Source organism: Myotis nattereri (genome assembly GCF_964212035.1).
Source record: "Myotis nattereri genome assembly, chromosome: 2".
NCBI lineage: Eukaryota > Metazoa > Chordata > Mammalia > Chiroptera > Vespertilionidae > Myotis > Myotis nattereri.
The window spans coordinates 178,136,613-178,152,935 of record NC_138076.1 but is presented as its reverse complement, the minus strand read 5'-3'; the positions used below and the strand labels follow the sequence as shown (position 1 = coordinate 178,152,935).

Genomic DNA, 16,323 nt, shown 5'->3' with positions numbered 1-16,323 from the left:
AGCAATTATTAATCTTGTTCTGACACCAGAGTAAACAGGAAACAATTGTTGCACTTGGATTTACAGTTTTAAGATTTTCACATCTTTATGCAAGACTAGCAATGCAATGGGAGGTCACAAAGCCAGGAATAGAAGACTGGTACTATACTAAAGGCTCTGCTCTTTACCAGAACTTCCTGAGACTTAATTCATTCCATTCCGGATCCAAAGTCTAAATTGGTTTACAACAGGGTTTCTCAATTTCAGTGCTATTGGCGTTTCGAGGAAGATGATTCTTTACTGTAAAGCCTGCCCTGTACATTGTAGGATCCTCAGTCTAGCAAGTTGAGACAAGCAAAAATGTCTCCAGACATTGTCAAATGTCCCCTGGGGAAGTAGGGGCAAATTTGCCGCATACTGAGAACCACTGGTTTAGAACAGTGTTTGCCAGAGTCCCTGGGCTTTGTGAGGGTATAGATCGATGAAATGATCCAAAGATCAAGGTTCACAAATCCTTAGCCAGGCCAGGCCATCCTCTGACTCATCTGCCCTTATTTACATTCTCTTTTCAATCTGCTCCTTTCCCTTTGGGGATATTTCACAACACGGGTGAGAACCTGATCACACCGGGGGAAACAGGCAATATAATGGAAAATTATTTTATTGCTTTTTAATCTCCCAAAAGCAAGTAGCTTCTGTATATTTTGAAAGGATATGCAAATTGGAAAACCACAGTTGAGAACCATGACTTTCAATTCAGAATGGTTTTAAGCTCTGAGCTACTTTAATGAGGATAAGAAGGGGTGGGGTGGGGGGAAGAGTACCAAAAAGGAAAAGGAAAAATTGAACAAATCATAGGCGAATAAGAGAAAGGACTACACCCAATTTATTTCTGCTCAGAGCTGATTCCAAATTCCATTCTCAGTCAGAAACTGTAAGTAAAAGGAAAACAAGAAGCAAGAGCTTGTCTTCCTAGTCCTGGGAGTGCAGCGCCTACAAAAGGCTATGACATGGTTCAGAATGTGGCTGGAAGAGAGAACACCTGGCACTTGGAAAGGAGAGGATGTCCTATGTCAGGTCTCGGGGGAGCTCTCTGAGCATTTCGACACCAAGAAGCCTCCTTCCTCTCTCAGGCAGATGCTGAGAACACGAACACACACACACACACACACACACACACACACACACACACAGCAGAAATTCCCAAAGGAGAGCATGACTGTAATCACAGAGAAGGACACCCTTAGCTATTCATACCTGTTGTAGGAGAGAAAGGCCAACAGAAACAGCAGGCACGCTAATACGTCAGCTCTGCCAACAATTCCAGCTACCTAGGATGTTGGAAAAAAATTAAAAATTAAAACTTCAGAAAATTACTTTCAGTAAAGGATTACAAAAATGTGTTTGGATTTAAATGACTGCAAAGTGTAATAAAATGGGAAACACATTGTTATTCAAATACTAACCATCTCTGGTTATCATATATATTTAATAATACATTTATAGAAGGAGAAAAGAAGAAGGGGCAAGATTTCCATGCTTCTTTTCATTTTTAACCTTTCTCCCATAGAAGGTTAATTCACAGCATCAAAGTTTCTTCATTTGTTGTTTTACTCAAAACATCTTTTTAAATATGTTTTTTATTGATTTTTTTTAGAGAGAGGGAGAGAGAGAGAGAAACACTTGAGAGAGAAACATAGATCGGCTGTCTCCCACATGCCCCCTACTAGGTATCAAGCCCACAACCCGGGCATGTGCCCTGACTGGGAATCAAACCAGAGACCTTTTGGTACATGGGAAGACACTTAACCAACTGAGCCACATCAGCCAGGGCTTTTCAAAAAACTTTTTTTGAGCAATGACTGAGTGCCAGTGTGCTAGTCTTTGGGCCTGGAATGCTAGTGGAGCAGAACACAACTACACAGCACTAGTAAAAATAAGTTGAGGAATCAATAATTCTAACAAGAATGGGAATGAGTCTGAACTCATCGTTGTTATATGTGAGTATATGTACATGTGTGTATTTCTTAGCTCTGTCACTGAAAGAGTTTAAAAGCAAACACCTCAGGAGCAAAGGGCCATCCCGGCACTAACTGCAAGCCATTCCTCCACTAAGGAGAGCATGGGCTGCAGGGCTGAGGCTGGGGATCTGCAAGAGAAGCTTGGATGGATCATCTTCTCATGTTAGAAAGTAAGAAAGTGCACAGAAAATGACAGGTTCATGTGTCAAAAAGGACACAGAAGCCAGTGACAAGCCACTGACCAAATATGAGACAATTTGAACATCAAAATAAAGAAAGACTTTAAAAATTATAAATCATTGAAAAGACATTCATGAATGCATAATGATAATAAAGATATGGATGGATGGATGGATGGATGGATGGATGGATGGCTAGATGGACCAATGCATGAGTAAGTACCTACATATATACAGTAAGCAAGTGAAAGAAAAAGGATGGAGAGCTCTTCCTTACATTAAAAATCCAGTTAATGAATATAGAGGGAGTAGTCCAGTTGGAAAATAGCCATTTTGCTTCTCCATATGAGTAAAGATTGACTTGCTCAAGAAACATCACAAACTATCAATGCATGCTAAATCTAAGGTATGAAAGTTTAATGAGGCACAAGATATTTGCAGGGCTTCAAACCATTTCCTCACCAATTACGTATTAGTTGAATAAATAAAAAGAATAATTCTACTATGGAGAAAATGTGCTACATTGCACTACGCCTTGACTGGGGAATAGAGTTTAACCTCGTCAATAAAGGGCAAATCGACATGGCACACCTACGCATGTGGTATCCTGAAGGACACATCCCTTGTGTAGTATGACAGCCAGGAACACATAACCTGAATATAATCATGAAAAGTCAGAGGACAAACCAAAAATAAGAATATTCTAATAAAATACATAAATTAACATATACTTAAATTAATAATTAATAAAGTCTAAAATATAATAATTCTATATTATAATTTTATAATATTAAATATACCTTCTCATTTATATTATATCTTGATTTACTAATTATATCACAACTCACTATAATCTATGATAATATGATATTGCACACAATATATTATAGTTATAGGCATATGTTGTACTTACATAATATATATTATGTATTTACATTTTATATATTTTATTTTTATATATTTCTATATTATGTATTTACATAGAATATATTGATATTATTTATATATTATACAATTTTAATACACTACATTTAAATATTGCATTAAATACTAAAAACATATAATATGTAGTATGAATTGCATATTTATATTTTAAGTGTGTAATATAGCATATGTTATATAACATTATGGATTTCAAAGTTATAAAGATCATATTAATAAAATTTTGTTATATACATTCTAACATAAGTTTTAAATTACATTTAAAGCTATATATTATATTACAGAAAGATATGTAACTGTTCCAAACTTAAGGAGACTAAAGTGAAGATATGTAACTGTTCCAAACTTAAGGAGACTAAAGTGAAATGTTGACTAATGGCCTTAGTTTAGAATATACATCTAAATTAAGATGTAAAGGGGCATGAAAAGCAACCTGCTCTCAAATGCTTCAGAAAACAATGATTTTATATATTAAGGGAGAAAGATAAAAAGAATGGTAAAACAAATGTGGCAATATTTGAAAAATTGGTGAGTCTGGACAAAGAATATATGTTCATTATATTTGTTTAAATTTTATATTATTTTTTTAAAAAAATTTTATTCAGAAAGGAGCCGAAATGGAATAGAGGTGGGAGACAGAGGGCTATTTATAAATCTTTGTATTATTACACAGCTTAAAATGTGTGTGAATTTCTCTTAATGTTTTTAAATCCAAGGAAGAAAACTGTAAAGGAAAAAAAATGGCATATGGTTCAAAGAATGCTGCAAAGACAAGGTCACCGATGAGCTGGACCTTAAAGATGAGGAGTTCACCAGGGAAATGAACTGGGTTAACATTTCAGGCACAGAATATAGCATCACCCAAATCATACAAGACCTGAAGTCCACAGTGTATTTGAGACTCAGTTGATAATTAATGACAGAAAATAGTTTTCTGGAAAATATACCTATAAATTTCCTCATACAATGAGCACACTTTGCAGTGACAAAGGAGAGGCAATGCCGCACCAGGGAGCTAGACCATCCCAGGCTTGAACATAGACACCTTTGCCATTTGAGTAAGAGTGAGACTCACTTTTGTTATCTTTAATTTCTGAAATTTGGTTTTCTTATCTATAAAATGAGTACAATACCCCCTACCTCATGTTCCTGCTGTAAGTAATGAGATGATACATATAAAGTGCCCGCTCAACACTGGCGCCCTTCTTTCTTCCTGCTCCCGGCAGAGAAAGGGGCCAGCGCTTAGCCCCGGGATAGGACGTTCTGTGTGGCTTATGGAAGTCATCTTTCTACTTTAAGGATTGCCTCTATGATGTTTTAACTTTATTGAATAATCTATCTATTAGTTAAACTAGGAATAAAAGTAATTCAATTATATGCCTGCATATAGATTGATGGCAAGTCACATATTGAGAAAAATTCTAGTTCAGTTGATAGCAAGAGAAACCTGGACATGATCAAATAATTTCATTGTCAGTGCAGAGTTACCTAACAGTGTGGCTGCCTGGACCACACACTGTTCATCAATCCATTAATCTAGGAAGAACTTGAGTTCCCAATCAGGAAGACTGTATGACTCAAGGGAGGTGGGCAGTGACAATGTGGTGTCACCTTGGTGTCAAGGCCAAGCTCAAACTCACCATCTGTAAAGCAACAACTAATTGCACATGGTTCACCCGCGAAGCCCAAATCTGCTCAATATACACCTCTGCCTCCATGAGCACTGAGCTCAGCATCAGCTGTAGGGCCTCCTGAGGGTTAAACAGAGAGTCCAGCTGGCCAGCAACAAAGTCTTGGAATAAGGCCAGGCCTTTGGGCCCAGAGGGACATCCATCATAGCACAACTGATGTGGCCAACTTGGACAACAGCGAGACTTGCAAGCTGATAGTGGGTGTAGCAAGCTGGCATGAGGCAATAATAAGCAAGGCAAGCATAACTAATGCATTAAAGGCGCCTGAAGGCCTGCTTCTCGAATTGCAGCCAGCTAGTGCTGCTGGGAAACAGCAGTGGCAGAATATGCCAGCTGTGTGTGCCCAAATATAAAAAATGCAGTGTCCCTTGGAGCAGAAGGTCAGCATGAGTGTTAAAATGTTAGTGTTAATACTGGTAGACTCTGTTGCCAATTTCAAACCATCAAGCCTTCACTGAACACCTATTCTAAATTCGTGTTCAGTTAGGATCTCTGGGGCTAGGGGTTAGATGTCTAAAATAAAGATGCTTGTCAGCAATGACTATATGCCTAGACCAGCCACTCACTGTGATTCAATTAGCCAATAGCATGATGTTCAGTAACTGCCTGTTTTATTCCAGTCAACAAACATTTTCCAAGTGCCTCCAGTTTGCCAGGTATTATGCCAGCTGGAGGGATACAGCCTGCCACAAGGAGTTTAACATCTGGTGAGGAGTCAAAAAGAGTGTATTAATATGCCACAGGGAAACTGCATGTCTCGTAAAGAGGAGAAATCATTGCCATGGGAAGACTAAAGGGATTAATTTTGACTGTAGGATCTGGGAAGTCTTCATGGAAAGGCTGGCCTTATACACTAAGACACAGGAAAGCTGAGAAAGACTTCAGGGAGCTCAGGATGGGAGAATGTGAATCCTGGGCCAGAGAGGGGACGGAGAAGCATTCCAGGTCAAGGAAAGAGAGGCCTGAGCACATACGGAGGCAAGGCATAAGGGAATGAGAGTATGGAGTAAATGAAAAGGAGGCAGACATGGGCAATGGGAAGCAGAGCTGGAATGTTAAGTTGGAGCCCCTGGGCTTGATTCCATGACAAAGTCGGCTGAACTGGAGGGTACTGGAAGCGAAAAAAGACTTGCTCAATAATACATGCAGATGGACAGCATGTATTTCTGCCTGATGTTGCAGGTTTCCATCTCCAAGGGGGTAGTTATAACCTGAGACCTGTATCCTTTAAATATTCAAAGAGTGGAAAAACATCAGAGAATTGGGTAGAATTTAAATAATGTAACATTCAGATCTCTGGACAAGCTTAAGAGAATGTGGAAATTGCCAATTATGGATTTAATTTGCTCCCAAAACTTATTACTTCTTGGAATACCACTCATAGGATTTGTATCAAGTTATTCATCATTTTACCTGCAAGGATGAGTTCCATTAGCGTCAGACAGAGCCAGGAACACACACTTAATGCCTGGCAACAGCTAAAGGCTGGACTAACTGATTTGATCATGACAATTCTCTCCTCTGTTATCTTGTCCAAATTCTAGAAACATTGACATTAACTTTCAACTCCAGATGCCAGCATTTCCTGCTCATACTTTTGACTAAAGTGCATTCCTTCTTGTCTCCATAATGAGTAAATTTTAATTCTCATAAGAGAATTACAATGACTTTCCCAATTACTGATTTTTCTCATAATTTTCCAAGAAATAAACCATCAAGAAACCCTTCCAGGAATCACAAGACCTTAAATGAAGAAAGGTCTGCGTTTATCTTATTCATTGTTATTTCCCTGCATGAGGACTACATTACAGTCTCTCAAATATTTGTTGAAAAATTGAGTAAATAAGTGACTTGTGCCTGCCTACTTAAATTGGAAATAATTTTTCCCTCTGCTGGGATTCTGGTTTTAGTAACCACTCACCTGCCTGCCTGCCTAATGCCCCCAACTGCCCTCCCCTCTCAGCCTGGTCACCCCCAACGGCCCTCCCCTGCTGGACTGGTCACTCACAACTGCCCTCCCCTGCAGGCCTGATCGCTCCCAACTGCCCTCCCCTGCAGGCCTGATCGCCCCGAACTGCCCTCCTCTGCAGGCCTGATCGCCCCCAACTGCCCTCCTCTGCAAGCCAGTTTGCCCCCAACTGCCCTCCCCTGCAGGCCTGGTCACCCCAAACTGCCCTCCCCTGCAAGCCAGTTTTCCCCCAACTGCCCTCCCCTGCAGGCCTGGTCACCCCAAACTGCCCTCCCCTGTTGGTCTGATTGCCCCCAACTGCCCTACCCTGCTGGTCTGGTCGCGCCTAACCCACTGACAGCCTGATCTCGCCTGTAACTGCTCTCCCCTGCTGGCCTGATCACCCCTAACTGCCTCTGCCTCAGCCCCCACCACGATGGCTTTGTCCAGAAGGAAGTCAGATGTCTGTAAGATGACCAGTCGACCCAGTCTAATTAGCATATTACCCTTTTATTAGTATAGACTAGAGGCCCGGTGCACAAAATTCATGCATGGGTGAGGGGGTCCCCTCAGCCCAGCCTATACCCTCTCCAATCTGGGACATCCCTCTCACAATCCTGGCTCCTAACCACTCACCTGCCTACCTGCCTGGTCACCCGTAACCGCCTCTGCCTGCTGGCCTGGTTGCCCCTAACTGCCCCCCACCCTTGTCGGCCAGGTTGCCCCTCACTGCCCTGCCCTTCCGGCCTGGTCACCCCTAACTGCCCTCCCTGCCAGCCTGGTTGCCAGTAACTGCGCCCCCCCCTGCTTGCCTGGTCACCCCCAACTGCCCCCCCACACCAGCCTGGTCACCCCCAAATGCCCCCCCCGCCAGCCTGGTCGCCCCATGAAGCCTGCTGTTCAGTGGTTGGTCACCCCTCACTAACCCCTTGCCGGACTGGTCACCCCATGCAGCCTGCTGTTTGGTCATCTGTCTGATTGTTTCTGTTGTGATGGCCCCTGGCTTTTTATATATTAGGATATTGCTGGGTCTTCTATGTATTTATGGGTATGTGCTTTAGCCTTTCTAGTGAGGATAATTTTTCCTTTGATTTTTAGAGAAAATGGAAGGGAAGGGGAAAGGGAGAGAGAGGGAGACAGAGAGAGACAGAAACATCGATGTGAGAGATACAAATCGATTGGTTGTCTCCCACATGCACCCCAACCGCAGGCAGGGATCAAACCTGCAAGCCCTGTTACTGTCCTTGACGGAATCAAACCCATGACCCTCTGGTGTATGGGCTGACGTTCTAACCATTAAGCAATGCCAGCAGTCCTCAAAGCCAATTTTTTTTTAATTATAGACCATATTACATTTCTGACATAATTTTTAAAGTACAGTTGAAAATCTGTGTTTAGAATATTAGGGTGAAATTTTCTTCAGGAAAGAACAATGCATAGGATGATAACTGTCCTAATTCTATTCTTTCAGAGTAGGAGAACATAAAACTTAGGTAGCCTTTGGCAGTGTGATCATGAGCTGATAAAGTTAGGTTGAATTCTAAATAAAAAAAAGAAAAATCCTGTTAGCAAACTGACCTTTAACAAAGGGTTTTAACAGGCTTTTGTTGTAATCGGGGAAAAAAATCCATGGTAACACAATTAAAAGGGGAAAAGAGTCTAAGAGTTAGACATTTATTTAGGAAAAAGTGTTAGAAAAACTATTTGCATTCACAAGGAGATGAAGGAGGCAGAGAAATTTGACCTACATAACAATCTATACTAGGAAGTAAAATCAAGAGACTATTATTTAATTATAGATAATAGTTCAGGTTCCTAAGGAGGAGGACAGAGAACTAGACAAAAGAGATGTGCTTTATAGAAGACATAGTAATACATTATTTTTAAAAAGAAAAATAGAATGTAGTGGGTGGGAGAGGGGGTTAGTAGGACATATAGCTTTCCTTTGTTAAACAAAAGCAAAACCAAGACCATAAATTTTCTCAGGAAGGACTGAAAATTTAAATTTTGGGGGGAGGAGGTTTAGTTTAAACATGTTGCGATTACATTTAAACATGTTGCCATGGTTAAGGATTTGTTTTATTAATTACATAATCAATAAATAATTCATGAGTACTTGGCTTGATGCAGGCACTCTGTTGAGTGACAAGGAAAAATATGGGAGGATAACAGGTTCCCTGGCCTCAACCTAGGTATATACCCTAACGGGAAATAGAACCCTCAACCTTCTGGTGTATGGTCAATGTCCAACCAACTGAGCTGCCTGGCCAGGGCTAAGTCACATTTTAAAGGGGACCGGAGATCTAAACTATCTAACTTTATAAGTAAATTAGAGGCCTGGTGCACGACATTTGTGCACTGGGGGAGGGGAGAGCCTCAGCCTGGCCTGTGCCCTCTCACAGTCCAGGACCCCTGGGGGGATGTCTGCCTGCTGGCTTAGGCAGAGACTCCCGCCACCATCACCACACTCGCCAGCCATGAGCCCAGCTCAGGGCTTCTGGCCCTCCCCTGTGGGAGTGCATTGACCACCAGGGGGCAGCTCCTGTGTTAAGCATCTGCACCCTGGTGGTCAGTGCATGTCATAGCAACCAGTCATTCTGCTGTGCAGTCAATTTGCATATTAGGGTTTTATTATATAGGATACTCATCTTTCACAAAATAACAACACTTCATATTAGATAATTTGAAAAACGATGTGTTAGTTTCCTAACTCTGTCTTTCTAACTTGAATGTCAATTTCACTTTTTATAGCCCTCCTCCCAGCACTTACAGTTCTGCATTGTAAATATTTTAAATAGAAAGCAGAGTGAGAAAAGGTAAAATATAAATGCAGAGTGGGAACAATGAGCCAGCATGATAAGTATCTCAGAATTCCCCTTGTTGTTAAAAACGCATTAGGACTTACATTTCCTGCAAATAAAGAACGGTGGCCATTTATTACTACCTGTAATAATAACAGTGGTTATTCAGAAAAGCAATTAAATCCTGGAGGTACAATAAAGACCATTTGAACATTCAAAAAGAGAAGTTGCCAAGCAGTATGATTTATATATAAACACTTTAGTAGAGCTTTAAATTAACAGGGTTTTGAAATGGAAAAAAAAGATCAGTTTAGTGGGTTTTTTGGTTCTTATTTCATTGAGTTCCAATTACACTCACCGCCTCTGTGTGAATAGGATGCACAGCAAAGAGCAATGCCGTAACAAAAGCGAGTCCACGATTCTTGAAGACAGTTTTATCACAGGTGTACATCAGCACAAGAGTCACCAGGCAGTGCAAAATTACATTCACTGCATGAAAGTAAAATGGGTTCATGCCAGTCAAAAATATGTTTAGCCTGGAACAAAGAAGACAAAAACAAAAATGATTAACTACCAACAGAACATAAGCACAGGAAATCAGAGGGAATCCATCATTTAAAAAAGTAAGCTGTTCAAGTGATTATTTTTAAACTAAAGGCCTGGTACACGAATTCGTGCACTGGTGGGGTCCAGACACCCGCCCCAATTGGGGCCAATTGGGCCAGCCCAGGGGGATTCTGGGGGCGTGGAGGGGAGGCCATGGGCAGTTGGCCAGCCAGCCCTGCCCCCTAGTTGACCTCTCAGTTGAACTCCGGGTCAAACTTCCGGTCAAGGGGACAATTTGCATATTAGCTTTTTATTATATAGGATGACTCCCAACACCAGGCTACTCTACATATGAGTATCACTTTTTCCTATCTCGGATTTTTCCTCTCTGCAGAAATCACTGCAAATGCAATACAATATTATTTCAGAAAACTATGTGGTCTCACTGAGAAGGTAGACAGATAGGTGCTGAAGCCTTCCCTCTCTTCATGGCTAATGCAAACACCCCAACAACACTCTTGCTTCACTCCTGATTCTTCCAGGGTGAGTAAGTGTTCAAAGCCAAGTCCACAGGGCTGTGGGTCAGAGCCACAGCCGATGGAGATGAGAAAGAAACCACAGGACTGTGACTGTGGTCACAGTTGGGACAAAAAAGGCATAAAAATATTCTCTCACCCAGAGAGAATTTTCATGGTGCCACCAGGAAATTTCCAGATTATGCACCAGAAATCATTGTTAATTACCAGCCCACAAGCAAGCTTCAGGGCACCTACATCCTGGTACCAGCTGCAGTTGAGTTTAAAAGGATGAGCAAAAGCATAGCACTTCAGAATTTGTATTAAATGTTTCCTAACATAAATTCCCACAGATCTCTGAATGGTAAGATCATTACGAAAAAAAACTAAAAAGAGAACCACAAAGAAAAAGGAAATGTATTGTTCAACATCTTAAAAAATACTTTCCTGAGATAGAAATGCAAGACAGAGAGACTTCAAAAGGTTGCCTTAAATTTAATAATAGGACATAATGTTCCCAATTGAGTTTATGGGGTTATAGAAAAAGTTCATTCACATGGGGTATGGTTGTTTTGGGGGGAACCTATATACCCTAAGTGGTATTACCCATAATTGTCTATACTCCAGCCAACTTATCCAAAATAGTAATCCCACATCTTTATTCTCATGTCTTTTATCTGCTTCTTATAGAAACATCTCCTCTGCCAAAACAATCGAGAATGTAAAAGTCAACTTTAGTGATGACATATACATATTCTCAGTATCTGACTTTGATTCATGCACAGCTTTAACCTACAGAATTTTAAACATCTCAAGCTTTATTTGGACACACGAATCTAAATGTCATAGTTACTAATTGCCTCCACTTTCATTCCCATTGAAGTCATCATGGTCCTAACTAAGCTTAGAAAAATGAATTACTGTGTGCGATCCAACTCCAGGGCTCTGACGCCAGCTGTGTTGGCAGACCCATGAGTCTGTGAACACCTAAGCATCCTCAAGACGAGAGCCTGGTGTGAAATAACTCACCCAAAGGGAAGGAGGAACCACAAGGAACTAGGGACTGGCAGGTCCAACTAAAGGGAGAACGGTGTCCCATTCCAGGGTGAGAGATCCCACATATGGTGAGAGCTACTGGAAATCAGAAAGCTGCAGATGGTGAAGCTATGAGAAGGGCAAGGCCAAGTCCCCATCCTCGAACTACTCAGGTGCAATTCCCTAAGGGCCTATCCCCTGGGGTTGATTTTACAGTTTTCCGCATCATCAGGCTGAGCTTGGCAAATCAACTAACTACTAAGCCATTAATTTAAATTTCAACCAGACCTGGGATTTTAAGAGAAATAGGCAATCTCAAATCCGGTTAGGGGATGTCCAAATTGGAAAGTCTTGAGGCTGTCACTATGTATCAAAGGCTTTAAAAAATACATACCTATGACCAAAAATTCCACTTCTAAAAACTTTAGATAAGGAAATAACCACAAAAGTATTTAAATAAACATACATATATGTGATACGATAAGAAATACATATTTTAGTCTTCACCCTGACTCCTGGTCAGAGATTCTATAAAACCTTCATCATTTCCTAAACAATGAAGGTGCTAGGGGCATCTATTGTTCTAATATTTGGTCTCTGTCCCTGGTTCCTAGCACAGAACTCCAAAATCCCTTGTAACTTCCCAAGTAACAAGAGCACTAGGAGCATCTTTTGTTGTAATATTTGGCCTTTGCCCTGATTCCTAAATCCCTTGGAATTCCTTGGGTGGTAGAGGTGTCTTTTGTCCTAATGAAGTGACTTTTGGTGGGCTGGCTTCAAGGTAGAAGCTTGTCCCCAGAAAGACCAAGCCTTGATTAGAAGAATGGACATTTCATTTCAGCTCCACCCCCAACCTCCAGGGTTGAAAGAGGGGTTGGAGATTGAGTTAATAATAAATCATGTCTATATGATGAAGCCTCCATAAAAATCCCTAAACTATAGGGTTCAGAGAGCTTCCAGGTTGGTGAACCCATCCAAGTGACAAGAGGGTTGAGTACCCCAACTTGAAGCGGACAGAAGCACTTGTGCTCGGAACCCTCCAGTCTCTTTTTACCTTTATTATATAATTAACACTAAACATATGTGTTTCCCTGAGTTCTGCAAGCCACTATCATGAATTATTTATTGAACCTGAGGCATGGCCTTGGGAACTCCCAATTTGTAGTCAAGTTGGACAAAATGTAGGTAACATAAGGATCCACTACTTATGATTGACTGACATCTGAAGTGGGAGCAGTCTTATGAGACTGAGCTGTTAACCTGGGGGATCGGATGCTAACTCCAGGCAGACAGTGCCAGAATTAAATTGAAATGTCGGGCATCTAGCTGGTGTCAGAGAATTGGTCAGTTGTTTGGAGTAGACCCACATATCTGGTGTCAGAGGTATTGTGAGTGTGTGTAAGGAGAATACATAGGAGTATTCTTTTCAATGTACAAGGGTGCATCTTACTCTGTTAGTTATAAAAATGGCAATAAAGAGAAAGCATCTAGTAAACCCAATCGCTGATGTATTTGACTATTCCCACAGATATGATGCTGTAGAGAATAATTTGGGATTACAAATAACAGCATTGGTTTTAACAGGTGGACAATATCAGACAATATTTTTCTAATGTATCCAATTATTCAACTATTTGAAAAGTACAAAAGCATAATGAAAGATAGTGTTATTATTACTACACTAGAGGCCCGATGCACAAAATCTGTGTAGGAGTAGGCCTTCCTTACCCCAGCTGCTGGCACGGGCTTCCCTCTGGTACCCAGGACCCAGGCTTCCCTCACAACCCCGGCTTTATCTGGAAGGTCATCTGGAAGGACGTCCGGAAGGGTATCTGGTCTAATTAGCATATTTCACTTTTATTATTATAGATCACCACACTTTTATGAGGCACATATATTCCTCTGTCCTTCTAAAAATGATGTAAAATGGTAGACATAAGTCACCGTTGTGGTCCATATGTATCATATCTGAAAATGTGCAGGTAACAACTGTATAGACTGTTATTTCTGGAAATGGGTTAGGACAGAGTGCCTCGTATTTTAAATGAATTCAATTAGATTCCAAAATATAAAAATAAATTGCTGAATGGGGAATCACTGCATTAATAAGGTAAAAGTATGAGCCTCTCACATGGCACCTAACATTGGTGAATCTCAGCTTTGAGAAATCACCTAGAACCTAGAGTGTGTAGAGCTCCTCAAATGTCTAAAAAGATGGGGAGTGAACTCTCCAAACTATAGACAAGGGACCATGAAACAAAATGAGAAACAAAATTTTAGAACTTATCCTATTTGTGAGCACTGGGGGGAAGGGGGGAATCTCTGATTTGGGGAGCCAATGTGGGATTACGAAGAGGAGCTTTAACTGATCAAACTCATATTTTAATAGGACAAGGGATGTGGAAGACACAGCTTGTCTTTATTTTAACGAAGGCATGTACAAAATCTCTCAGAATCTCCTTGCGTACAAGATGGAACAAGATAGATTTGTAGCTCACATGAAGAGTGGTGAATAATAAATCAATGTCTCCATGGATGAAGACCTCTAGTGTATGTCACAGGATTCTGATATAATCTCTGGTCTGTCCAATATTTTTATTAAAGACTTAAATAATCTATGCTGTATGCTGACTAAGCTCGCAGGAGCTCTGTAACTGGGCAGGAGAACTGCTGTCCTGGGAAACTGACTGACGGAGATTCACAAGGAGTTTAAATGCCTGAAATTGTTCATTAATTCTAACTCAGAATATGGGCAAGAGTAAAGACCCACATTTAGACATAAAAGAGAACAAAATACGTGTGATCACATTAAAACTGTACACATGGTATTGTCCAAGGGCTGTTAGTTTGCCCTAAACTCAAAGAGTTTTGTGTCTTGGATATCCAGAAAGACCAATCCACCAACAGACAGACAGGGAACTATGTAAGTCAAACTATTTTTCATTTCAATTCACTCCAACGGATGTTTATTGAGCACCTACTACATGTCAGGTATGATGTAGGGCCCGGAGATACAAAGAGAAGACATGGCATTTGCTACCAATGAGGTAACAGCATAGTAAAAGAAAGAGAGGCATTTAAACAGATAATTAATGGCTAGTTTAAAAAATTCTAGCAATGGAAGAACCTACCAGGAGCAGAGATAGGGAAGAGGGAGGTATTCTAACTGCAGGCAGGTGTGGGAAAGTGGGCGGTATCCAATATGAGACAGCAGTCCCTTGGAGTGCTATTTAAATATGAAGGCACTTTTACAAGAGAGTTCCATGATGTAGGGGGATGGGAGGATCTCAAGGTGATATCTCAGGAAAGTAGATTTGAGGAAATTGGGATGCTCAGACTAGAGAAAGATGACAGAAATTATACCAAGTTCTCCAGAGGAAAGGATCTTTGACATATTTATGGTTGTATGCCCAGTGTAGCACAATGTGTGGTGCATAGTGGTCACACAATAAATAAATGAATGGATGGAAGCACGAGTGAATGAATGAATGAATGAATGAGTGAAATACTGAAGCAATGCACTTATCCTAAGTAGCTCCCAAAGGGGAAACTATGATCCAATTACAATGTTCCAAACACACTACCCAAAGAGCTAGGTTTAGCCTGCAAATTGTTTTGTTTCACCTGTATACACTTAAAAAAACAAACAAGCAACATTTTTTAAAACAGGTGCTTTTCATATAAAAATTTCCAGCTTCTCTTTTGTTTATGCTAAACGAAATAAGTCAGTCAGAGAAAGTTAAATATCACATGATCTCACTCATTTGTGGATTATAATAAACAACATAAACTGATGAACAAAAACAGATCCAGAGAGAGAGAAGCACCGATCAGATGCTCAAACCTCAGAGGGAAGGTAGGGGAGGGTGGGGGTAAGGGAGAGAGATCAACCAAAGGACTTACATGCATATAAGCATAACCGATGGACTTAGACACCAGGGTGGGTGAGGGCATGAACGGTTTGGGGGGGGGGCTATGGGGGGGAGCACACATATGTAATACCTTAATAAAGAAAAAAAAGTTTAAAAAAATTCCAACTTCTCTTCAAATATTAGAAGACCTGGCAACTCTGGGTCTACTTGGCTGCAGGGAAATATTTGAGTGCCCATTGAGATGGCATGGAAATATTTGGGTGCCCATTTGGATGGCACAAGTACTCACAATTTGCCATAGTGCCTGCCAACTACTAGGAGGCAGACTTCAGCTCAAAGAAATAATATTTAAAACTAGAATAGGTCCACACAGAAGCATGACAACAGTCCACCTTAAATACAATCTAAAAAGCACAGTCTCTCCTATTCCACATCACCCTGAATGTATTCCTTTACAGTATGTACTCAATTTTCTTAAATTCTTTTATTATATTCTTCAAATATTATAAGCATTTTTCAGACATTGCGAGAAATTGATTTCTTTTCATCATTGTATCCATTGAACTTAGCACACAGTAGAGTCTAAATGCAAGTTTACTAAATGAACAAATAAAACTTACCATAACTGGGAAGTTAGAAAAGATCACCTTTCCCTTCCAATGCTACAATATCTAATTTTTATTTGATTTAGCCTTCACTTCTCATTTAAAGCTAGGCAAGCAATGGGAAATAAAATATTTTTCTGAAATAATCTTAATAATCATGTTTGAGTGGTTGAAAGCCTTCCAGATTTT

General features: G+C 40.5%; 1 protein-coding gene across 1 annotated transcript in view; it reads right to left on the bottom strand.

Moving 5' to 3' along the window:
* TMTC1 (transmembrane O-mannosyltransferase targeting cadherins 1) overlaps nucleotides 1-16,323 on the bottom strand; it is a 239,531-nt gene that overhangs the window by 209,693 nt on the left and 13,515 nt on the right. The window contains exons 2-3 of the mRNA XM_081083700.1: nucleotides 9,920-10,097; nucleotides 1,237-1,310 (exon numbers count right to left, since the gene is read on the bottom strand). Coding sequence (XP_080939826.1) covers nucleotides 1,237-1,310; nucleotides 9,920-10,097 — 252 coding nt within the window. The remainder of the gene's footprint in view (nucleotides 1-1,236; nucleotides 1,311-9,919; nucleotides 10,098-16,323) is intronic.